This window comes from Dermacentor andersoni, chromosome 6 (genome assembly GCF_023375885.2).
Source record: "Dermacentor andersoni chromosome 6, qqDerAnde1_hic_scaffold, whole genome shotgun sequence".
NCBI classification, from domain to species: domain Eukaryota; kingdom Metazoa; phylum Arthropoda; class Arachnida; order Ixodida; family Ixodidae; genus Dermacentor; species Dermacentor andersoni.
In genome coordinates this window covers 161,079,142-161,105,620 of record NC_092819.1, presented here as the reverse complement: position 1 = coordinate 161,105,620, position 26,479 = coordinate 161,079,142, and the positions used below count along the sequence as shown (strand labels likewise).

Sequence of the window (26,479 nt, the reverse complement as noted above, 5' to 3'; positions counted from 1 at the left end):
TCAGTGCACCTACATCCAGAACGGCGATTGATATTGAATATGAACGGCTCCGAGCGATCCGTCGGAGAGCGGAAAGGAAGGTTAGGCGAACTCAATCGTCATTAGACCTTGCTTTATGTCGACGAGCTCAACGAAAAATACGGCGTCACCTTCAAAAAATGGGAAAACAACGGTGGAGGACCTTCTGTTCGTCTCTAGATCCTCGAAAGCCACTTTCTAGGATCTGGCAGATAGTACGAAGCCTTCGTGCCCCTCCTCAGCAAAAACATCCATCCTTTCCGTGCTCTAGCACTTCACCAATCTCTGACGGAAGTGCAGGTTGCCGAAGACTTCTGTAAGAATGTCACCCGTACCGATGCTTCAGCATGTCCAACGTTGGATCGACCCGTGCTACCTCCTAAAGATGATCGTCTTGACCTTCCTTTCACGATGCCGGAATTGGAAGCTGCATTTGCTGCGTCGAGACGATCTTCTGCCCCTGGACCTGACGGTATTTCGTATACTGCTCTGTGCCACCTTGGGATGGAAGGTCGGAAAGTCCTGCTGTCATACTATAACGCCACGTGGTCATCCAGTACAGTCCCGAAGCAGTGGAAAACCAGCCGTTTGGTCGCCCTCCTAAAGCCAGGAAAATCGCCTTACGAAATGTCATCTTACCGGCCAGTAGCTTTAGCTAGCTGTGTCGGTAAGGTGATGGAACGGATGGTGCTCACTAGATTAGAATGGTTCATGGAAAAGAATGAGCTTTATCCTGAAATGATAACCGGATTTAGACGTGGGCGGTCTGCAATAGATGGGGTCATTGATCTCGTGTCCACGATCGAACACGAAAAGAAGCGACACCGCCTTGTAGGAGCAGTTTTCTTAGACATAAAAGGAGCTTATGACGATGTACTACACGAAGCCATTCTTCATGCCCTCAGTAATTTAGGCATCCGCGGCCGTCTCTACATGTGGATTGATAATCACCTAAATGGTCGTACAGTCTTCATGTCCACGAATGATGGCGAAACGACAAGACACGCTGTGGTCCGTGGAGTGCCTCAAGGAGGAGTTCTCAGCCCGACTCTTTTCAATGTTGCCCTTATTGGCCTTGCGGAAATAATTCCTGATACAGTACACATCAGTACATACGCAGACGACATATGCATATGGGCATCCGCAGTCACGCGACCGCAAATTCGTGCCAGATTGCAGCGTGCTGTTTCTTTAACGTCTCAGTACCTGCAGTGCCAAGGACTGCAACTGGCCCCAGACAAGTGCGCTGCGATAGCGTTCACACGGAAGCTTATGTGTTGGTATCCAATTATGATCAATGGAAATGCCATCCCATATGTCACCCACCACAAGTACCTCGGCGTTGTCATTGACCGCGGTGTTTCATGGTCGAAACATGTGGCAATGTTAAAGAAAAAATTTACTGGGCTTGCTCAAGTTTTTCGCTTTCTGGCCGGTATGAAGTGGGGTCCATCTGAGCGTTCGCTACTCCGGCTGTACCAGGCTCTCTACGTCGGATACATTAGGTATAGCCTGCCAGTTTTATCAGGTATGAGCCCGTCATGTTTACGCACGCTGGAAAGTGCCCAGGCACAGATACTGAAAACATGTCTCGGTGTTCCACGTTGCACCTCAACCCACGGAACAATTGAGGAGGCTCGCGTCACCCCTTTACCTGTCTATCTACGATGCGAACCTCTTCGAGTATTCCTGCGACTGCTTTGTCGTCATGGACGCCATCCCTTATCGACATTACCCGATATACGGCCGGACTCCACTTTTTCAAGAGCCGTTAAATGGCAAGAATCTGCCATACCAGCATACTTTACCCCGGCTGACCTTCCACATATGCCCCCATGGGTAATGTCCAAAATACCGGTACGTCTATCTATTCCGGGAATTTCTAAAAAATCGCGAATACCTACCGTCGGCCTCAGACATTTAACACTTGAATATATATCGAAAGAATATGACTCCTCGGTGAGCGTGTATACAGACGGATCGGTATCGTCGTATGCGTCTGGTGCGGCTTTCGTCGTGCCTGCGCATCAAGTCATTCGACGGTTTCGTCTGCATAACAAGACGACTTCAACATCTACTGAACTAGTGGCAATCAGAGAGGCCGTTCAATATATTTCGCGACAGCCTCCTCAAATATGGACAGTCTTCAGCGACGCAAAATCGGCTCTTCAACTACTTAGATTGGTGTTGAAAGAAAGCGCTTACAGAGTGTTGGCTCTTCAGACTGCCGAGCTCTACACTTTAGCACAAGAAAACGGCCACCAAATCACATTTCAGTGGATTCCCAGTCACTGTGGTATACAGGGCAACGAACTGGCCGACGCCGAAGCGAAGAAAGCACTCGAAGAACGAGAGTCACTGCTTTCAATTCCTTTTTCAAGAGCGGACGCCAACTGTCTCCTCTCCAGTGTCATCCGAAAATTGACAGCACAGCACTGGGACAATCCGGATAATCGCCACAGACGACTCCAGAGATTGGACCCTGCCATGAATTTTAGGCTACCACCGAAAATTCAACGAAGCTGTGCCAGTCTTCTGCACAGACTAAGGCTGGGGGTAGCGTTTACGCGCGGATACGTGCACCTCATGCGACGCACCGAGTCTCCACACTGTGAGGTGTGCAAGGTGACTGAGACTATAGGTCATGTGCTTTGTGACTGCCCTAAGTACGTGGAAGAGCGTGAAAGGTTGGACAACGCCCTTACGCGTCTCGACAGCGCACCGTTGTCGGAGGACGTTATTTTAGGCCCTTGGCCAGATGCTCAATCGAGTTTCAAGGCCATTCAGGCATTACTGAACTTTTTAAAAACTACGGGCTTGGATTGCAGACTTTGAGCATGCCAAATTGCTTGCAATATGTTCTGCATCTTCCTTCTATCGTCATCGTCACCCATCATGCACCTCTTCCCTCTTTCTTTCCCTCTTCCCCTTCCCCCAATGCCGAGTAGCTGGCTAGAGGAATACACCTCAGGCCGACCTCTCAGCATTTCGTATCATTAAACTTCTCTCTCTCTCTATTCTTGCCCTTAAACCTAATCCTAGTCAAACACCTAAGCATATCGCCTGTGCTAAAGCGTTGAACTGCTCCCAACTTGCTACTACAGAAATGTTACCCATCAAGCACCGCGCTGTCAAAGAAGCACGCCAAAATGGCAATGTGCGTGGCACGCGGAAATTTGATTAAGGTCAATGCGTCACTCAAAACACGATGAAATAGAGCAGTAGCGATATCCTCGTCCTCACGAGCAAACTGTCTTGACTGCGCTACAAGGCGAATAAACGATGCTGCCGCGACTGATTGCAAGCACTAAGTAAAAAGGCAAACTTTCGCTTTCCGACGTTCTTGATTCTGTAGGCGGTGGTTATTCGCTTCCTCCATTCCTTTTAATATCATTTACCAGGGAAACTGTAGAACTCGACAGGTGGCTGGAGGCGCCGAGTGCTTTTTTTTTCGCTGTTGTCGCATTTCACTACGCAGCAGCGCCGGGCACCTCGGCTACGCGTCTGCCGGACCATCGCGAAACAACGGCTACGCGAGGGGCGATTTAATGACGACCGCCGTCATCGCGAGCGCCTCCCGGTGCCGGTGGCCTGACGTACCGCGACGCCGTTCTCTGCGAAGGGAAGGAGTAGCGCTCGCGTCTATCGGCAAACTACATGTTCGGGGCCCTAAAGAGCCCGTGAAGCAATCGGGACTGTTCCCATGTCTACATTTACTACGACATAACCCTGTATGTCAGCCTTACAGAGATTCGGAAAACTGAGGGCAATACGGGCAGAATAGGCAGTAAAAATGCGCTGCTGCCCTGTGGTGGGGCAAGGTAACTAAAGTATCTCAGCCTTAAGTAACTATTTCGATAACAGATCGCAGCGAAGATCTATTGAGTAATGATGAAGCGTAAGAAAAAACTGGTTTAATCAAATCCAATACCCAAGAAAGCAAGTTGGTTCTTCAACAAGACTCCAAGTCCCTATCACTCATGCTGAGAATGTCGTTGCAAAACGTGTTCTAATATCTCGCAGAGCGTCTCATGCTAATTCGTAGCAGCATGTGGCGGACTGTCTAGCTCGCGTGAAAGACGTGCATAAGCAGTTCTAGGAAGTCATCTGGGCAAACTCTAAGGGACAACGCGGAAAAAGAAAAATTCTGCGGGCGTGTGCCTCAACGCCGTCGCGCATTGCCGTACGACGTGCGTGTCGCATACTTTCCCAACCTCCTCTCCTGCGCCGGGGCACCGTGCCGCAACAGCGCACATATGTGCTGCGAGCATGAATTCATGAAAAGAAAACGTACGCAGTCGGAATGATACGCTGAGCTGTGTTGCCGTTCCCCGCAGAATGCATCTCGCCGGCCTTTATTCTCCATCATATTTTTTTTTTTTCTCGTTCGTTCATTGAGCTTACCTCTTGTTAGCACATCTGCAGCGAGACGCGAAAGAGTGAAATCAAGGGCAGCTGGAAAGCGGAGCAGCAAAAAGGAGGAGAGCGCATTTCACTCCACATCTCAGTCTCATCGGTCGTGACAACAGCGACTGGCAGGACAGCCGGTGTTGGGCGCTCGATCGACGCTTCTACAGGCTTCCCCCTCCTCCCCCCCCCCCCCCATCGCGAGCTGCTCGGAATCGGTCGCGTGCGAGTCGGCAGGTCTGCAGAGTGCGCGTTTTTGAACCCGTGAGATGACGCCCGGACCTTCGAGCGCGAAAGAGAACGCTGGTGGACGATTGACGCCGAACGAACCTACCTCGGATTCCAAGGCGGGCTCTCCTGTGTCAGATAGTATTCCTGCGGACGAAGTGAAAATTTGTGATGGATCTGATGTCCTTAGGCATGATTCTGAAGAGGGAAACAACACATCACCTGCTACCCGACACCCTTGGCTGCAGGAGAATGCTCTAGTGGGAACGAGGACGCAGTAAGTTCATCTGCTTCCTAATGTGCCTTGGCAACATTATACCGGGGCGCCCTGCGGTCTATGTTCCAACGAGCCAATTTAAAGCTATTGAGGACATAGGACATTTTGCTAAAAGACAGCGTGAAAGAAAGAAAAAACGAGAGCAGTGTTGCTCGTGGTTTTCTTCTTCATAATGACTTCAATGATTGACTGTTAACATATGCAGACACGCAGTGCACAAGTTCGATAGCGTCTCTGGTTACTTTTCAAGCCTTACGCCTGGCTGACTGCGCCTTTCAAGTGTATGATGCTCCATTTCAGATTTAGAAACCCGGGCAAGACGGATTTCTCATGAACTTGAATATGTGTCGAAATCCTCAGAACCAGCTATGTACTTTGCACATGAGATAAATGAGTCAGTGTAGGGGGGCTGTCATCAGGGTGCAACCTCCTCGTATCAACATACAGCACACAAGCACAGTTGTGTACACCGCTACACTAAATCGCTAAACGCGTTTAGTAATCTCATTGGCACTTATATGAACGTTTATAGAAAGGGACAGTGTCGTAAGTAGAGATCTACGCGATTAAAAAGAACATTCAAAATTACGGGGGAAAGCAGGATCTTTTCGTTGTTTTAAACGAGTGAAAAAAACAGAAAAAAAGAACAGAGGTTCCCCGCAGAATCCTTCTGCTACGATGCGGCTCCTTTCGACGTGCCTAAAGTTCGCGTAAAAAGAAGTCTGGGAGTCTGCGACGCACCTGGATCCATCCACGTGGTGGCAAGGGCCTTCCTTCAACCAACCGTTGAACTCCTTCGTCTGTCGCATACTGCAGGTTGCCCCTTCTTCTGCGGCATGTGAAAGAAACTGGTCCGAGTTTCAAAGTGTGCACAGCAAACTACGCAACAGGCTCGCGTGCAAGAACTTGTGCTCATGCACTCAAACCTCAATGTCCGGAAGGCTTTGTTCGCTGCGCAGCAAAGCGTTGACGCCTCAAACGGAAACGAATCAGACACAGATTGACACAAATGTCGGCCTTGAGGTTTTGATGTGAAATCAATGCGTTGACATGAAATTGTGCCTAGATTTTGAACCAGGAAGCTCGGCTGGGACTTTTGTGATGCAATAATGCAACATTTATATTCTTTTCAGTGTTAGACAAATAAGTGTGTCAGTTTTTTCAAAGCTCTGCGCCGCAATATTAATTTTTTTGTCAATTTCTAGCATGTCTTAAAGAAACTTGAAACAAGCCAAATTTTTCATGCCCCTATATATGTCATGAAATTTTACATCTCTAGTTGTAAGAGATGTTAGCATTCAAGGAAGAGGAAGTAGAACATGAATAACATATCAGAAAGTTCGTGAACAGATAACAAGAACTCCAGCAGAATAAGAGACGCAGCATGTTGTATGATTTTCCTGGAAAGGCAAATGAAGCATAGAATATAACTCTGGCTAAAATGTTTCCTTATAAGAGTTCTTAGACTTACTAACATTTTGCTTACATACCACGAGGTATATACAATCGCAGCTTCCCGGAAATCCTCCGAGATTGAGAAGTGGGAGTGCCTAAAGAGTAATTGTTCACCGACCCAATTGCTTCTTAGGCTTTAAGGGTAATCTATACAGGCTTCCTTAGATTTGACATTAGTCAGGGTTTGTTTTACATTTTCGACATTCTGGAAGGTTCTGTATACCATAATCCGAATTGCCGAATGCGCAACGATACGTTTCAACTTGACCACTTCCTTGCAAGAAGTGTTTTGTATAAGTACCGATCGTAAATGCTAAAAAAGTGTTCCTAAGCACCTGGTGAACACCATTTGAGAGTAAAATTCAATAATAAGATGAACGTAGGAGACCATTATTCAACTATATTCCACCAAACCTGGCACGTGTGACTACTTGAAAATGTAACATATATCCATCCTACTAAAGTGTGGATTCTTTACTTACATATTTAATTGTTCCCAAAGAGCCCACAATTATAGTGTTCCCACTTAGAACTTATTAGCTTTTTAAGGAATCCGACTCTACCTCTAGAAATGTTCATACTTCCCTCCAATTTCCGTTGTATATGTGGAAAAATACATGTCAAAGATAAGTACAAGGATTTAAACATCAGATTCCTGTGCCGAAACTACAGTATTGTTATTAGGCATACTTAGTGGCAGACTACGAAATAATTTTTACCACACGGGGTTCATTACCGCGCGTCTAAATCTGAGGACCGTTAAAGAAGTTTTCTATGAAGTTATACAAAACTGTGAAATGATTACTATTATTAGACACATGGCAGATAGCATAACTGATGCGAAATGAATATTCAGTCGCTTCTGGCGTGTTGTAGATATTATTTGATCGATAAAACCCGTTCTAGATGCAGAAGAACATGTACAATAATGAATATGTAATAATGAGATGCTTTCGGTTTATTGCGGGTGTGTTCTCCCCGTTTTGCTGCTGGTGGAACCGCTGACATGCATAGGAATTGCACCACGACTAAACTCGTGGAAGAAAAATATTTGAAAGCGATACTAGTAATGACAGTTTACGTCAGGATCACTCAGTAGCTTGAACAATGTGTACAAACAATGGAATTAATCACCACAAAACTAAGAGCCCAAAGAAATATTTCACTTGGAGGCAGCATTTGGAACAATTGGCGTATTCAGTTAGCCTTTCTTTTGTATCTTGCCTGAGAGAAGTATTATTCGTGTTCGCAGAGTGTTGAAACAGGCGAAAAGGTGCCTCTTCTATGGTCTGGGTAAAAAAAAAAAGTTGTGGGATCTTGTATCCGCAAGCAAGACTTGCCTTTTAAGAAGTTGGTAGTTTACAAGTTCCGACTGTAAAGTAAACAATTTGTAAATAATGCTTCATAAAAGCTATACATCTCATGCGTCATCCGCACATTGCCTCAAACATGCCGAACGTAATTGACTGCGCACTTTTTATCGCGTAATATTGTGCCCATATGTTGATTGCAAGCGGGTTCAATGAAGTTCTCAATTATGTGCAGCGTTCCTTGCGATATATTTAGAGGTTCTGTGGTTCAATTTACATCCCTGCACTGCTTTCTGCATCGAAGGTGTATGGTAATAATGCCATATTTTCGGGGTACTCCACTGACCTTACCTTCTCAAATGCGCCTATAGATAGAAGACCCATAAGACTGTATTATAATTAACTGCTACTGGGGAGGCAGTGTCATAAATTCGTGCAAATAAACTGAGCCCGATAAAAAAACGAAGCCCACTCAATAAGGTAAACAGCACCGACTGTTTGTGTCGGTACTGTCTCTATACTGGTCACGCAGTATCTGTGACATCTGTGTGCCTTCTTTTAACTTACACAAAGCACAACCACGTGCAGGCACTCATATTCAGTCCCTTTATTTTCGTTCCATTCGTAAATGACAAGGTCAAGCCATATTATTCGCGTTCTCGTTTGTTTTGTTTCTTTGAATTTCTTTTTCGCGGCCGCAATACCTATCTAAAAACTGGAGTGCTGTCAAACTCACCCACTTGCAACTAAAGCTTCCATGTTCTCGGTTCAAGTTTTAAAAAAATATGAAACAGCAAACGCAACTTTTTTCTAAAAAATTGCACTTCATTGAATTGCCTGCGTTTCAATATTACAGCGGTGAAGCTTTGCGTAACATTGTTGGAATAAATTGCTGCGAATATACCTAAGTGTTTTAGGTTGTGGTTCGAGATTTTTGCTTTGCCAAGAGCTGAAGGCATTCGAAACCCGATTGAAGGAGTTTTCTTTTTGTCTGTGGGTGGTGGGCGAGAGGTGGAGCACCGCAGCAGAAGAAGCGAACATAGTGCCCCTCCATGAAGTGGGCGAGACGCAGTTTTCATTGCTCAAGGAAGCTATTTCGCTTTTCCGCGAGTGTCGCCACAAGGCAGCAACAAACGTGTCCGTGATAAGAAAAGCGCCGGTGATGCCTGCGAAGCGCCAGTTGCGCGAGTGCCGGCACATGCCTCTACGTAGTGGAAAACCCTGCACAAAGGGCGGAATGCTTCCTCACTAGGGGTGTACGACAACATGGACTTCTCATAGCCCAAGTCGAGGCACGCCATTGTGAGGCCCTGCGGCGAGGAATAAAGAGTAGCGTCGACGCCGCCTCAAGAAGGTTTTCGAATGTACTTTGCTCCAAAATTTTGCAATACAGCAACATTAACTTTCAGTTTTTGATAAGCACAAGCGCGAAAAAGAAGGCATTTGGTACGCCGCATTTTTTATGGCCAAGGATCTTGGAATTTTTAACACTCATCTTAACTCTTTGACTAATATCAATCGTTCTTTATTTCAATTTTTTATGATATCTAGTGCTGCTGTTTGTTCAGGTTACTGCATTGCTTCATTTTCGTTCTTGCGTTCTTTGTGTAATCACAAGTGCATTTTTACTGAGACCTAGAGCTTTTAACTAACATTTACAAAAATAAAATTATTTGAATGGAATTTAACACACCTAAACACGGCAGTTCCCTGGACGCTTGAAGAGAGAGGCATTTCACATGCGCTTCCACATCATTTCTGCAACATGGCAGGTTTGCAGTGGTCCATGTTTGCAGCTAAACAACGCAAACAAAAGCGACACCCTAGAGAGGGAGCACGAAATGAATGTTCTCAGACCAACCACTTATGCCACCGCCGCAAGAAAAACAACTTGAAGCCACGTTTACGCTTGTCAAGATGCCGTGTATTTAGCTTATGCGCTGAATGCTTAACCTCTAAGATGCTCAAGGCGACAAACGCAGTGTTGCGCTTATTGAAGGCAACTTGAGCGTAAAAGCTACCGATCGCCTGCATGCTTTGTTCTGTGCGAATGTGCTCGCGCTATAGCCTCGGTTATCTGAACGCGAGCGGATCGAATCACAAGCAGGGCTGGCCCAGCCCGGCCTGACCCCATATACTGCCTTTGTATGCACCTTGCCAAGCGGATTGGGTGAGTCAGCCCATCTCTTGCAGCTGGGTTGACTGAACTCACCTCGTTGTTCGCTTGTGCCGACTCGAAACCCGACGACCGGTTTCCGGCTCGAGAAACCGACTCGACTCCACTTTATGGTGTTTATGCCATCGTAGCTCCTCACTGCCTCTTAACTGTTTATTTGGCACGATAAGAAAGACTTAGCCTAGACTTTTTCCATCCCTTCATTTGTTCTTTATGACGCCTAAATATTTATGATGTCAGGAATAAATTAAATACAAATGCGTCTTTCCCGCAAAATTATGCATGATATAGTAGGTCCACAATATTTTTCATCTGTCACTCAAAGCTAAGTGAATGTTCTACGTTCGTTGTTTTGTACTTGCTTACGTAAGCCAGGTGGCGTTTCTTTGAACTAAACTATTGATGACATTGAACAAAAAGGTTGTTTTTGCTCTTAATAACACAGAAACATATTGCATTTTTAAATATTTCAAGTCGGTCATGTTTCTGTGACCTAGCCCGCACCAGCCTGATGCCTGCTTGTGTGGGTTACTGTGTGACTGCTGTCCTGCAGCAGTTGAACAACCTCCTGTGGGGACCTTTAGTGACAGGCCTTTCGGAAGTGTTGTCTTTCTCTCATGTTCTTGATTTGATTGAAATTCGCTCCTTTTCCATTTGTTGTACTCGGTTCTTTTGGTGTCTTCAACAGCTGGAATCATTCTATGGCTACGGCTCTTCAGGGTATTCAAGAAGTGCGAGTTTGCTTAGCTTACGCGAACGTTTAATACGCGAGCAAATTCCCACAACGAAGCAAACAGCAGAACGTTTTCACTGAATACCCTGGTGTTTTATTATTTACATGTTGACCCGTTACATTATCTCCACTTGAATAAAGAATTGAGTAGCTCGAGAGCAGCAGAATTAGGGCAGCAACTTGCTCAGTTCTTGCTTTACCGTTGAAGAACATTTTATTCGTGGCTAATCCGACAGAACATTACGGCCTAACTACAAGAGCACAAATCGAAGTCTTCGTCGCAGTGTGTGCGGCTGTCAGAGGCGAGCAATATGTTCCTATAAAATGATTTGAAGTATTCGATTGATGTTCTGTCTCCCGCGTAAGTGTGCCGTTCACTGAGTAAATTCTGTTCTAAATCCGAAATGTCAATGAAAGGCAGCACATCTGGCGCGCAGCACGAGGAGCACCTCCTAATTTTCTGTCCAATGTGCCATTCCCCTTCCCCAGTTGTACGGTAGCCGACCAGGCACAGCTTGAGCTCCCTGCTTCCTCCTTCTCCATGTCTCTCCCAAGGATTAGAATCGCACGCGATGCACTCGCACGCTACCAGTTTTCGGAAGTCATATCGAATGCACGAGTTTCTGACTAAATGGCCTAGAAATAAACATGGCGCTAGTGTCCATGGCGTTCTTCTATTTAAAAGCCACTTCAACATCCATAAAATTATGGAAGTCGCTCTAATTTTCCAAAAGCTTTCTCCTTTTGTCTTCTAGCAACCTCGTACATTCTCATTCAAGCTGTCTGACGCTCACCTTTTGTCGTAAAATTGTTGTAGTGCCACTATGAGCCTATAATTTCGATTGTTTGCAAGATATCAAAAACATAAGGAATAAGAATCTGGACAAGAAAATAGAAGGAAATTTGAAATGCCATTCTCTTTGTTCATATAGCAAGCTTATAACGAAAGTTATAACGTCATTATAACAGCAATAGCATCATAATATTATTTTCTAGAAGAAGCAAGATATCCTTTATCGCATTGAATTCTGGAGTTTTGCGTGCCAAAACAATAATTCGATTACGTGGCACGCCGTAGTCGGGGACTCCGGAATAATTTTGAGCACCGTCGAATCTTTAACGCACCCCCGGTGCACGGAAATCGGGCGCCTTTGCATTTCGCCGCCATCGAAAGGCGGCCGCCGCGGATGGGATTGGATCCCACAGCCGCAGACTCTAGTGGCCTCACCATGGCGTAATTACAGCTGGCGTTACTTTAGCACCGGAATCAGCTAAGCATGCGAAATCATTAGCGCATTACAATAAACACAACTATAATACAATATTACGTATTATGTACTGGTATCAAATATTACACGATGAATGTATATTAGATACGATGTATGAATATTTGATAATGATTTAAAAATCGGCTATCTATGCGGTATTCAGAGACTTGGATTGGGAAGAATTGGGGATAAAAGTTAATGGAGAATACCTTAGTAACTTGCGATTCGCTGATGATATTGCCTTGCTTAGTAACTCAGGGGACCGATTGCAATGCATGCTCACTCACCTGGAGAGGCAAAGCAGAAGAGTCGCTCTAAAAATTAATCTGCAGAAAACTAAAGTAATGTTTAACAGTCTCGGAAGAGAACAGCAATTTACAATTGGTAGCGAGGCACTGGAAGTGGTAAGGGAATACATCTACTTAGGACAGGTAGTGACGGCGAATCGCGATCATGAGACGGAAATAATCAGAAGAATAAGAATGGGCTGGGGTGCATTTGGCAGGCATTCTCAGATCATGAACAGCAGGTTGCCATTATCCCTCAAGAGAAAAGTTTATAACAGCTGCGTCTTACCAGTACTCACCTACAGGGCAGAAACCTGGAGGCTTACGAAAAGGGTTCTACTTAAATTTAGGACGACGCAACGAGCTATGGAAAGAAGAATGATGGGTGTAACGTTAAGGGATAAGAAAAGAGCAGATTGGGTGAGGGAACAAACGCAAGTTAATGACATCTTAGTTGAAATCACAAAAACAAATGGACATGGGCAGGACATGTAATGAGGAGGGAAGATAACCGATGCTCCTTAAGGGTTTCGGACTGAATTCCAAGGGAAGGGAAGCGTAGCAGGGGGCGGCAGAAAGTTAGGTGGACGGATGAGATTAAGAAGTTTGCAGGGACGACATGGCCACAATTAGTACATGACCGTGGTAGTTGGAGAAGTATGGGAGAGGCCTTTGCCCTGCAGTGGGCGTAACCAGGCTTATGATGCTGATGCTGATGATGATGATGAGCTGTGCGGTTTCGTAACAGAAAAGCTAGAGCTCAAGAACTGAGACACGAAAAAAGAAAAACGACGGCAGCTCTTGTTCGTTTATCGTAGATCATGTGCTCTAGCTTTATTTCTTTCAATTTACTGAAATACGAATTAGCCAAAATATCTATTAATATAATTTCAATTAAAGAGAGATCAATAAAATATTTCTTATATTTCACTTTCTTTATTCAATGGCTTCGCGAGAATTCATTCTAGAAATGAGAAAACGCAGCATTACGCGTGTGATGCGTCGCTCGCATAATGCGAGGACGTGGCATCGTTCCCCACCTGCGGCAAGTTGTTTGTTCATCCACTTTCATTGTCAGTAATTTACCATTTATTTGATTAAATTGGGGAAATGGTGGTTTTTCTCTATTGTTTTCTACTTATTGGTCCGAATCTGGGCGAGTATTGACAAGGCATTTAGCATGCTAGGCCTGTTTGTAGGAACACCCACGGGTCAGTTGTGATCGTGAGCTTATACGCAGTGATGATGCTGCGCGGAACATAGAACTTTATTGAGAAGAGACGAAATTTTTTCGGAAGCTTTTATGAGAGCGAAAGTTTGTTGGCGCCATTAGGACGGACGTTCAACATTAATATTGTGTCAGCTCACTAGCTTTATAGTAATAAACTACACGAGATGGGGGGGGGGGGACAGAAGGCAGAGAAGGTGAGTGGTTGCGTGCCACTCACGAGTTTGACGGAACACCGACTGCTTAGGTAAAAGCACCATTAATACAACAGGTCACTGGCCAATGTTAAACAAGCAAAACTCGACGTTGTGTTCACAATTAGTTGTGCTGTGTACCTTCTGCCGTCTCTGTGGTTATGTGATGAACCCACGAAACAGGTCAGCTCCACACATGACGCTTTCAGGAAGCCACTGAGGTCACACGGGAAATACGTCGGGCTGCTGCTGCTCCTGCACACGAAGTGGCCGGTTCAACTCCCGACCATGGCGGCTTTATTTCGATTGTGCTGGAACTAAAAAAAAAAAAAACGCCCGTGTACTTACTGTAGGTGCACGTTAAACAACTGCAGCTGGTCAGTAACAATCTGGGGCTTCTCATAAAGGCGTCCCTTATACACAGGGCTTTTTTTATTAGCTGCAACTAATCTCCATATAACTGACAGTGGCAGACTGTACAATTCTATGCCTTGAGCTGAATTACTCGATGAGGCGGCCATTGCTTGTGCGAGAAATTAAAATGCTTAGTTCAATAATTTACGTAATTTCACTAATTGTTTCTTACTAAATAATTACGGAACACATTGCAATCTACGCGTTGTAGGGAGAAAGCTTGGAAGGCATTTTGACTTGGAACGAATTCTGAGGATGGCTCCGGCGTCGAGAGATGTACCGCCAAACTTGCGGTAAGAATGCATTGTTGTTCCCGTTACTGTATCAAGAAAACCATGTTTTATGTATTGAAGCACGAAAGTAACTGGAACTCTGGAACATTTTGCCTGACATGTTTAAAATTAATATTTCGAAACTGGTATAGTCCTGAGAATTCTTCACAAGTGGATACGCCTTCGGAACCCACCGGCTACGCTTGACAAATTAAAATATGTACGGTCAAATAATTGTTTAATTAAACAGTTAGATAGTCTAACCATCCTAATTATTCAGCTCAGTATATTTGATTTCGTGTGGAAGTAATGGCCACCCCATCGAGTAATTTACCTCAACTCCTAGAGTTGTGGGATCTGCTACGGGTGATTTTGTACAATTTCGGTGCAGCTAAAAAAGCTGCACTGATCATACACCTTGGTATGATCGCTCCGTTGCTTTCTGCTGTGAAACCCCACAGTCTGATTTATTTTGCTTACAGAATGCCTACGCGCATCTTGGTGTAAATCATTGCGTTTGAGCGCCTGTTCCCGGCTTTGACGCCGGTTTAGTGAACGCCTCAACGCGGAGACTGCGTGGAACGCCGAACGCAGTCTGCTTTACAGCGCGTTCGTCGCATCACGAGCGATAACCGCGCTGGTTTCACAGTTCGCCACACGATGTCCGAGTCGACGTTTAGCCAGCCCATTTCAGTAGCGATTACAACTGGCAAATATCGCGCGCGCGCTCGACGCGCTTTGGGTTTGGAAGGAAGCTTCAACTCGAGGCCAAAATCTTGATTAAACTATTCGCGCACATGTAATACGCAGAAAATCTTGCTATTAACCAACCACTGAACCAAATGTAATTAAATTTGCTGCACTTGAGAGAGAAATACAAATTCTACTGGCAATTTGGAGAATAATTTTTTACATAGAGCCTCATTTAGCTAACTCTTGTTTTTTTGTTTTTTTCGAAAATTGCAAATAATCAATCAATGTCTCAGAACGATGTCGTGACAGAGATAAATGCTTGTAGCTTTGCAACAAAATTTGATACACCGAATCTTTACAGTGCGTCTGCCTGATGCGAAGAATTAACGTGCACTCTCACACAGTGCCGCGCACATTGTCATTACCAGTGTAAAATATTATTTGGTAAATGTTTAGTCAGAAATTGTTGGCATCATTCACAACATGCTGTAGTAAATCACTGATCGCCGCCGTAGATGCCGCAAAGAAGCAGTTACCATAATTCTGGGATTGTTCTCCTTTAAATACTGCTAAATTGGTGTTATGCGTCACGTTTGTTTTCTTTTATTTCGCAACTTTATGTAACCTATTTTTTAACTGATGCTCTGTATTTAAGATAGGGGCCTTAAAAAAGACGATACATATCTCTTCATTAATTCGCGTCATGAATTTATGTGCAGCGTACGCAGAGTAAAACAATTTCTCTCTGCTCAAGAATTTAAAGAGTGGCTCCCGTGTAAAAAACTCCTTGTAACGAGGCACCCAACGTAAATTTATGGCTCTACTTGGCATTTGCTACAGGACATTACTGCCGATGAAATATGTGACGACATTAAGCTTGCCTTAACTATTGAGTTCCTGTGTCACTTGTTTACTGGAGTTGAATGAAATTTTCGTGTCTACGTGATTTTCCTTTCAATTATTGTGGTCTTCCATTGGATATAATTGTTGGGAAAAGGAGTAGCCGGTGCCATCTTTAGGTGCCACCGTTTTCCAAACGTCACACATATAAAGAAAAACGGATACCTCGCTAAAGGCGATTTCACATCTTCTGCACATACAATTGCGTACCGTTTCCCTACCATTCACGGGTCTTCACCCTAAATAAGCAAGGCGACGCCAGTTTCTGGTCGTTGTTGTCGTCGTCGTCGTCTTAGCGGCAACTACTCCGTCAGCGGAGCGCCACGCCCACTGAGCCAGTGCTGCTAGCCGCATACAGCCGCGCCGGCTCCTACGCGCACAGCGTGCAAACAGATACCTCGTGGTTCTTGGGGCTTGGCAAACAACGATAATCGCCTTGCTTGCGTTTGCTTTCTTGAAAACGCTCGCGACTTTCCCGTCGGGAATGCGACGTCACGCGGACGCCGTTCGTGTCCCGGCACGCACCGAGCGCGCAGCGTTGGAGAAAGGCGCGCACGTGACCATCACTGTTTGGGGACCAGCGCCGAAGGGCGCACGCTTTCTTAGGAGCGTATCCTTTAAGCCACCGCATTACGCATGCTTTCGTGGGACACGGCGCACAAAATGGCATCTTATTCTTATATTGTTATATTTTTATATTCTTTAACATCATCTTCGTTTATACGTGGTGTTTGCGATAGCTGACGTAATACAAACGTTTAAATATTTCAACACTTGCGCAATTGAGTGCTCATCTCTCTTCTAAATTAATCTGGACGCACAAGGAATGCTTTGCCGAGCACTTCCTGGCGGATATATGAGCCAGAGAAATATAAGCTGTGCACGCCGCAAACTTCCCCATTGCACTGGATTTGTCGAGGAGAATACAAATGGGAATGCGGGGCCCATGGTGATGCGCGTGTCAGGAATGAGCGACAAGTGCGCGGGTCATGTTGGTGTTGCCGCGATCGCATACAAGGACCACAGGTTCTTATTGCCAGCTGGCGCATGCTGCTTGACTGCTCTGTTCTTTTCGCTTAGAAACTTGAGAATTGGCCCTACTGGAGACAAGCAGTCATTTTCTCAAACTGCAGGCGAGAAGGTAATAAATTGCGCAACCCATTTTCTGTTGCACGGTTGGTTGGCTTTCCGGTTATAACGCTACAGTTGACGCCTGGTCAACGCGGTGCCTTACATTACACGCTCACCGACACCTGTCCCAGCCACACGCACACGACCCGCAACAGCTGTGCACGCGCGCATGACGCACCGATTCCGCTTGAGCCAGTGTTGCGCAGCCGTTTCTCGAAAACAATACCGGCCGCTCAGTGGCAAACCGCTGATGCATTGACTGTACACGCGAACACATTCGGCAACCGAATAATTACTCATGGACGAATCACTCACTCAAAGTGGACGAACATGAGAACAGTCATGGGCATATTATTCCAGCACACTGGACGACGTTTCAAGTGTGCCGAGATACGGTGACTGGCACGAACGGTCGGTAATATACAAGTAACTGGAACCTGAAATTTCTTCAGCTGGCGCTTACTGACTGGCATACATCTCTTTCTTACAAAATTCCTCGCTTCACATCTATATCTCGCCGATTAAAGCGTGTTCCAGCGCTCCTATACCGACACGTGATCTCGATACCTACCACCTGCCGTGGCCAAACACAAGACATATCCGATCCCGGAGACCTTGCTTGGATGGTCAGGTATCCGCAGAGACCGGAACGCCGACTACAGCGCCTGCATTGAAGACGACACTCGTGAGGGAGCATTACTGGACTTCCTGAGTGATATGGCACTGCAACCATTTATATGTCATTTTTTTTAGTTAGTACGACAGCCCGTATCCAATTTATAAAAAAAAAAGACACCACAGCGCTTGTGGTGTCTTCTTGTCTCGTCCCTTGTCTACATTTTGCGCTGTTACTAGCAGGATGGAAAACCAACAAGCCCAAGCTGCTATTCTAGAGAGTTTCACTTGGACATTTGAGTTGACAGACCAAGCTCATGTTTTGCCCATAAATACTGTGTGTAATTGATCTACAGTCATATCTTCTGTCTCTCTTGCACTTTTCCGTCCCACAGATACGGTCGCGAACTGGACGTAGCCTATAGTTAACCTCCTTGCTTTTCTTTCCTTCCACCTCTTATTGCAGCATATCGCGTGTTGCTTTCCACTGCGCTTCCCTTAACCGGACACACCTGTGCCTGTACTCTAAATGAGCAACCTGTATTTATGGTCTCAGACTCCTCAGTTTGCCTTAGATTTTAAGAATGAAGTTATCCACTCGCAACAAGGTGGCTTTAGTGCCCCAGCGCGCTTACTTTAGAAGGAACAGGAAACCCGTCTGCAAGTGACATCAAAATGTGCTTGATGTACGTATAGCTGACACGGGCAAAGAAGACATAAGACGGATAGGCTTATATCAAGCGCACCTCTCCAGACGGGGAAACCTGGTGCTTACGATGAAGGGGGCAAAGACAAGGCATAGGCTGATCTCTGTCTGACTGAAAAAAAAAAGAGCTGCCTAAAGAGGTGAGAAAGAGGTCGCCGACAAGTCTGCAAGCCGACAGCGAAGCATAATAACGAAGCCTTTTTACTGCATTTATTCGACATTAGGTTAATCTTCTTTTGAAACATGAGTTGCGAAGCTCCTAGACCTGGTTAGCGCATTTCCAGCTGTGTTGAGAAGATCATGGAAAGAATGATTCTCACCCGCCTAGAATGGTATCTTGAGCGCCACAACGTATACCCCGATGCCATGGCTGGTTTTAGAAGAGGCCGTTCCTCTATTGACAACGTCATCGACCTAGTCTCATCTGTACAACAGGAAAAACACCACAAGCGTATATCGGTTGCACTATTCCTCGACGTGAAAAGCGCCTATGATAATGTAACGCATGAAGCCATCCTTGATGCCCTGGAAAATAATGGAATAGGTGGACGCATGTTTCGGTGGATTCGGAGCTATCTATTCAAAAGATCCTTCTTTGTGCACAGTGCAGATGGCCGAACTGCTGACCATTACACTTACCGTGGCGTCCCTCAGGGTGGGGTTCTTAGCCCCACTTTGTTCAACCTTGCAATCCTTGGCCTTGCCGACGTTCTACCACATACAGTAAACCTTTCCATATATGCTGACGACATATGCATATGGGCCTCGGCAGTTACACGTCTCCAGGTGCGTGCACGGCTCCAAAAAGCCGTGACCCTAACATCATCGTACCTGCGTGCGCAAGGCCTCAGCATTTCGACCGAGAAGTGCGCCTTAGTCGCCTTTACCCACAAGCCCATGACCTGGTACCCCCATTTCTATTGACCACCAACCAATTTCCTACGCAAAAACTCACCGATTCCTAGGCGTTATTATAGACAGAGACCTTTCATGGAGCCCCCACATCACATATTTGAAGAAGAGGCTTACTTCTATCTCCCATATACTAAGGTTTCTCGCCGGTAAAACGTGGGGCACATCCGTGGCATCTATGCTTCAACTATACAGGACGCTCTTACTAGGATACTTGCGATACAGCACACCAGTGCTGTCCAATGCTAACAAAACTAACATCCATGTCCTACAGAGCATTCAAGGCCAAGCCCTTCGAACATGTCTGGGGCTACCTCGAAATGCTTCAACCGTGGCAACAATTGCCACCGCGAGAGACCACCCAATAAGGACCTATATAGATATCGACGCGCTCCGGGTGCATGTTCGCCATATATCCAGAGTCCCTGACCACCATCTCGCTCGATTGCCTGAGAAAAGACCCAGGGCAGCGTTCTCCAGATCAATTGCGGCTAACCGGCACTCTTTGTCTTTGAGGCACTCACCCGCAACAAGAACGCCATCCCCTATGTGGTGCTTGAAGAAGCCTCCTGTGTACCTTGCTGTTCCAGGAATAGTGAAGAAAGCTAGCCTGACCACCACGGCTCTCAAGCAGATCACATTGGAACTTCTGCATTGTTCATACTCTAACCGCATTCATGTTTACACGGATGGTTCCGTCTCGGAAAATTCTACGGGCGCCGTTGTTCTACCATCTCAATCGGCCGTCATCAAGTTTAAGACATCACACGTAACGACATCTACAGGCTCTGAACTGGCCGCTCTTCGCGCTGCTGTCGAATACATTGAAAAAGAACCGCCCAACAAATGGGCAATATTTTGTGACTCGAAAGCAGCCCTCCAGAGCTTGAGAAGTTTACGACGTGGCAATTATGAACAGCTGGTGTCACAAATCCACGAAACCTGTCATTGCGCTTCTGAAAGAGGATATATCATATTTCAGTGGCTGCCGGGACATTGTGGAATCGTTGGTAATCACCTCGCCGATGACGCTGCCCGACGTGCGCAGGCTGGCTCACCGACACTCCTTATACCTTTATCCAGAGTCGACGCTGCAACAGAGCTTCGCAGTCTCGCTCGTACAATCACGTTAGGTTGCTGGCATACACCTCAGAACTCTAAGTGTCGTTTACACAGCCTCGACCCATCACTGAAACTTACATTACCAGCGAACCTTCCACAACGTGACGCAACACTGCTGTGTCGGCTGTGGGTAGGAGTAGCATTCACCAACTCCTACAGCTATCGTATTGGAATGGCGGATTCACCAATGTGCGCGAAGTGCAAGTGTGAAGAGACCATCAGTCACCTTCTGTGCCACTGTTCTCGCTTCGATAATCAACGCGAGACTCTCCAGTGTGCCTTAATTAGACTGGATGACAGGCCATTTACGGAAGCGAAGATCTTGGGGGCCTGGCCTCATAGTTCATTGGCCCAGAAAGCAGTTCGAGCGCTTTTTCGCTACCTGAGGGCAACAGACTTGAGTGCCAGACTGTAGACATCCTACACCTAAGTTCTCTCTCTCCCTCTTTCACTCCCCATTCCCCTCCCCACGTGTAGGGTAGCAAACTGGACTCAGTCTAGTTAACCTCCCTGCCTTTCTGTCTTCCCTTCTCTCTCTCTCTCTTTCTCTTGTTAATAGCCGTCACAATTGGCGAAAATGGCACGCCGCTAACACACGCGCCAAAATGTATAACTGTAGCCATACTGTCCGCTGCCGCAGCCGCACAGTACTAGATCACTGTAATGGTAAACCGTTTTCATTGCATTTTATTGCGCGCAGTGCAGGCACAGAGATTTTTTTTTCGAAGTTTTCTTTAGGCGAGACGCTGACGTGGCACAAAGCACGCGGTGCCAGTAAACATGCAGTGTCACCTGAGGGAGGCGAGACAATTGCGTGGTCGACACTGAACATTGGTATAGCTTTAATAATATGCTGGCTGTGGCTGTTGTTGATTACTAGAATCTCGGTCGACTCGTACTTGAGGAAATTTTTATTTCATTTTGTGACCTTCCGAATTTCGGAGGGTCGCTTTAGGATTGAAGCTGGATGTATAGACCAAAATGGTCTGTACAATCCCCAACACGCGAAAGTAGTTCATCATGTGGTAAAGAATAATGCAGATCTTTGATGCAGACTGAAAATGCATACAGCTGCCTTCCGTCGTTTGCCCTACACTCTAAAAACAGTTGCACCCTTTGGGGTGTATATTTGTCACACAACGATAATCGTCATTTGTCTTGTCCGCATTTCCTTCCTTTAACGCGGCGAGCCCGGTACTTTCCAGTAACGAACGGCATGGGCGTTATCAGCATGACATAGCATTCCCGACAGGAAAGTAACGAGCGCAGCCTTTTCAAGAAAGGAAATACGGGCAAGACAGATGACGATTATCGTTGTGTGGCAAATATACACTCCAAAGGGTGCACGCTTTTCTTAGAGTGTAATCTTAGAGTGTAATCGGAACCCCTCCATCTGTATTGTAAGATGGGAAAATAAAATTGAAATTGAAATTGAAATTGAAAATCAGGCCCCTGGAAACGCAGAGATAGCGGAGACGATACATGTTATTGCTATAAACTGCAAGACTGCTGAACTGGGCTGGTTGCTGCATTCAGAGAAGGTAATCGAACAGCGCCCAAAACGGGGCAAAGTGAAGACGACAGACACAGCGCTAACTAACAAGCAATGTTTATTCCACTTTAACGATATATACGATCAAGTATGCGAGCAGGGAACAAATGACAAAATCATTTGAAGCCGTTATTGTCGGCAGACAGCCACACATTCGGTAGATATTCACTGTTGTGCACAAATGTGGATGGCACACGAACAGAAGGACCCCGGAGTCGGTATACCAGAAATTCTTCGCTTGTCTCTCGGTCACGTTAATCTGTTTAGCGTTCTAAAAGCGCGAACTATTCGTGAACTGCTTTAGGACTAAATGTTTACATTGCTCAGCGATACGACTGGCAACAGAGCCCTTGAGTGAGTACGCGAGCTATACCGTAGACGATAATTGATACATGGGCCTGTTTGGCTGATGTAACAGCGCTCGCATGTGTAGGGTTTCTTGCAAACAACAGCGCACAGATATTCAACGAAGCAACGGCCACGTTTCTTTTGACATTCTCCTTCTTCCCACCTTCTTTTTTTTTATTCTACGGCAAAGAGCCGGAAGTTTGTGGCGTGCTCTGAACCGAACCTTTTCACCTATTTTTCCCGCGACCTTCTTTATTCTTTAGCCTCTTTGACAATTCGTGCGCGTAGGGGATAACTGCTGTGCTGTAATTGGGGCCTTTCACAGCAGCGGGATCGAAAAGCCGGCCTGTTGTAGCGTTTGCACTTGGCGTTGCAAAATACTTGTCATCTGATGGTGACGCGAACGGAATAAAGCTGCCTTACGGCTGGAATAGGTGATGCTTCGTTTTACTCGTTTAGAATGCGCAGACTTGAACGGTAGGAGACTTTTCCACGATAGAGGTTCATAGCGCCAGCACGCATAATGTTCTTAAATTCATTTCAAAGTGTCTGAGAATCGCCATTCGTTGTCATAAGTGAGTTGGTTATTTAGTGTTAAGTGCTACGACGTGGGTCGGTTTGGTTAATACGGTGAAAAGCTAAAAAAGATCGTCAACGAAGCAAAACACTAATTTCATGTCGCTTGTCTGTTAGAGGCTAGATATGAGACCTCTGTCAAACTGTGCTAGTTAAAGGCAGTCAACTACATTGTTATTTTAACGTTCGCGCTGTTCAAGAGATCACGTCACTTAAGCCATCAATGTAGTATGCTTCCCATGGGATTATTGCAAAGTTACCCAGCCTGCGCCAATATTTCGCTGCAATGTACACGGCGTGCTCAGCGACATTCGTGTGCCAAAAATGCTCATCTTTCTGTGTTTATAGAGACCAGCAAAACATGCGGTTCTTTCCACGATACCGTATAACGACGGTTTCGTCCACAAAACCATTACTGTTACCTGCTCATCAAGAGGTGTTAGATCCGCAGAAAGCTCACATTAGTCCGAAACCTCTCACCAGCGCAGGTAAGGAGCAGAGCTAACTCTATTGCCTCACTTTAAGCACTGCGGATGCAAGAACATGCAAGATGCTGTCAAGAACCAAAGGTCAACAACACTCGTTTAATTCTCCTTCAGCTCGTGACGGGCGCTGGTTTTCGCGCGCTCTCGGTGAAAGTCGACAGCGCGCCAGATTTTGCAGCTCGTGGGGGGTTTCTCCACACGGTATACTTATCGTGTTTGTCCCCTTTCTAAGCACCAGTGCCTCATAATGTATTCAAGAGTGAAACATGCAACTACATTATCTCCAATCTCTTGCTGCATCTCCGCTTGGGTGTTGACACGGCGCGTCGCGCGGAATCCGCACAAAAGTCTTCCGACTAAAAGCAACGCCGCAGGACTTGTCGGTCACGAGCCTCTGAGGCAACCGCAAGCTTATGCTCCTTCATGGAAAGCTGCCAGCTTTCTGTCGCTATTTCGCGTGCTTTGACGACAGAAAAAATACATTGTCTGGCTCTTCTTCCATAGGCACTTCCATTTCAATAATGTCAGATGTCTCTCCGAACGACCAATGCAACGGTTTGAGCAAAATGCTGTGCTAGAACCGTGTTACCTTAGCCCACCAAACGATGTGTCAACATAGAAGGCAGTTTCTTTTTTCTTGCGAATAAAATATATGGACGCTAAAGGCGCATTTCTGCCGTGGGCGTCGCGTGAGGTTCTTTGTTAAGTCCACGAACAATAAAAGCGTCACCGCGTGCCCTGTGCTGTATGTGCGAGTGAAAGCGTGCGAGGGTGAGCGGGTGATCACGGCTCAATCTCGCGACCGCAAAGACGGAAAGCAGGGAGGAAGCGCGCGGCCTTCCGTCGCGCGCGCAATGCTTCGGGGGGCGGGTAGGCAGGAGGGACGCGTTCTACTCCGGGCGGAGCCGCGCGCTCCCTGCGGGTCGCTGCACCTTGAATGGCATCTGCGACAGAGTCCGCGCTGCACTGTGTTTTCAAGGCGTACTTCACGTTGATGCGAGCAGCTGAACGAAGGTCAATTCGCTGAATACCGCTACCGCGTTTCCTCACTGCAGCGTTTTTTTTTATCCCCCCCTTACCCTTCCCCCCTGCAGGGTAGCCAACCGGAACTGCCTCTGGTTAACCTCTCTGCCTTTCTATGCATCTTTTTCTCTCTCTCTTGACAGTGAGTCTCCGCGATCATCGAGTTCATGTTGGTTTGTGTTCGCGTGAGACCACGCTTATTAATTTAGCTATAGTAACGGACAACATTCTGGTGGCAATAGAAGGAAAACTACGGAGGTAAAGCGCGCACAAGTGAGAGCGCTTCTGCAAAGACTCCCGCGTTTTAATCCACGTTTGTTTAGGCTGGGGAAGACAATACGTAAACACCTTATTAACAACAGTCAAATAAGACAGAACACATCACTGAGTGTAAAGGTTCACTTATTTTGCGGCTTTGCTCTCCCGCATCTTGGGAAACACGAAACCGTCACACGTGGAAGCTGCGCTGATTCAGCGTCTGTTCCGAGCAACCAAACGCACTGTCAAACTCAGCAGCACTTCTTGGCGCGGTAACACATATACAGCAGCCACGCGCCCCCAGCTCTCCCTTCATAGCCATAAAATGTTGTCCGCGGGTATACTATGCTGACGTTTACAAGACTATACGACCGAGAAACTACTATCCGTACTTCGTATAGCTGTCCACTAATTCGCTATCGCAATCGATTGCGCCTTTCGGGAGAAACTGCGACTTTCTTTTTATTTGCAGTCCACAATTCCTCATGAACGACATTTCTACTCTAGTAGTGTATGGTAAGGTTACGTGATGTGGCAACTTTATGCGAGAGGACGACATATGTAGCTGCGTACACGAAACGCACAGGTGCCAACTTCCAACCTGAAAAAAATTATACTTGATGCCTGCATATCTCCTCGCCGTTTTTATATTGTCCCGAGCTCGACGAAAATATATATTTGAAACAATTAGGTAACGCCATCGCAACATTGCCAGAGAGGGGTCCGATAAATTTGAGCTCAAGCGCTTTATTTACCTCATACTTTGGTCGATGCAGTCTGCAGTCGCAATAATCTTTGCTGCAATGTTCACTATGATTGCAATTTATAATGGTAAACATAATACGCGATGCCTGTAAATGCTTTCAGAAATATTGCGTTGTTTCCGGGTCATTTTAGCTTTCATTATCCAAATTTACCTGGCCTAAAGTGGTGTCAAGAACTGTGTAGCCAACGTATGTAATGTTAGGAATCGTTCCTGAAATTGCAAAGAGTTTCCTTTTTCTACTGATAGGGCTTACTTCCAGTAGAGCGCGATGTAAAAGTCGAGCATTGTAATGATACGACCATCGAGTGCACGAATCTCTCCTCATGACGTCAGATTTTCTCAACAGCTGATGTGGAAATGCCACAAAATCATAAGCCTCGAGACATTGTACAATAATCATGTACAACACGACCGCCGAATCATCAGTAATGCTGCGAAGTATGCTACGTCATACATTGCATGGCTTCGTTGCAGCTGGAGCTTTTGAGATTCGCGCTGTAAAGTCAGTATGATGCTCAATAAAACTGACCCTACGGTGGAACTCTCTCGAGTTAAAAGCTTGACAAAACTAGCGGGAAGCTGGTTCACTCACTGTCCTTCCGTCAGTGCAATATTCCGTGAATGTCGTATTTCACTAAGCCTCGGTATACCATATCAGGCCTTCACGGATCCCTAGGGCAGTGAAATAGATGTTAATGAAGACGTATATTTTATTCTCTCTTCCTCTGTCTTTCCTGACCATATTTCGTTTTCCCTCTCTAAACTAAGAGCACGGGAGTTACCAAAGAAAATGTAAAGTCTAAAGCTAGAGCAATAAATTTTGGAACTGTGCAAATACTTTCTCGGCATTCTTAGACTACGTCGCTTCCAATACGATTACATCTGCCTTTAACCTACCGTATATTATCTACAGATTATACACTAAAGAATGTAGACCATGTGCATAGATAGTCCAGATTCTCGACAGACTGAATCTTATTCAAAGGTGTTAAGTACATGGAGCGCCTGTAGTAAGTGCGCAGGGCATGGAGAACTGCTCATACAATTTTATATATTGCCAAAATAGCCTCTGCTGAGGCGTCGAGACAGAGCCCAATGAGAAGAGCAACGTGTGACAAGGTCGCG

General features: G+C 46.0%; 1 protein-coding gene across 4 annotated transcripts in view; it reads left to right on the top strand.

The window, feature by feature from the left end:
• The window catches only part of LOC126523458 (solute carrier family 41 member 1-like), a 440,647-nt gene that overhangs the window by 163,531 nt on the left and 250,637 nt on the right, over positions 1 to 26,479 (top strand). The window contains exon 1 of one of the 4 annotated variants that reach the window (XM_072288873.1): positions 4,680 to 4,930. The exons of 2 other annotated variants lie outside the window; for them this stretch is intronic. In XM_072288873.1, coding sequence (XP_072144974.1) covers positions 4,695 to 4,930 — 236 coding nt within the window. In that variant the 5' untranslated portion in view covers positions 4,680 to 4,694. Of the gene's footprint in view, positions 1 to 4,679; positions 4,931 to 26,479 lie in introns of those variants that run through there. One more of the 4 variants, XM_050172068.3, reaches the window with a different exon arrangement.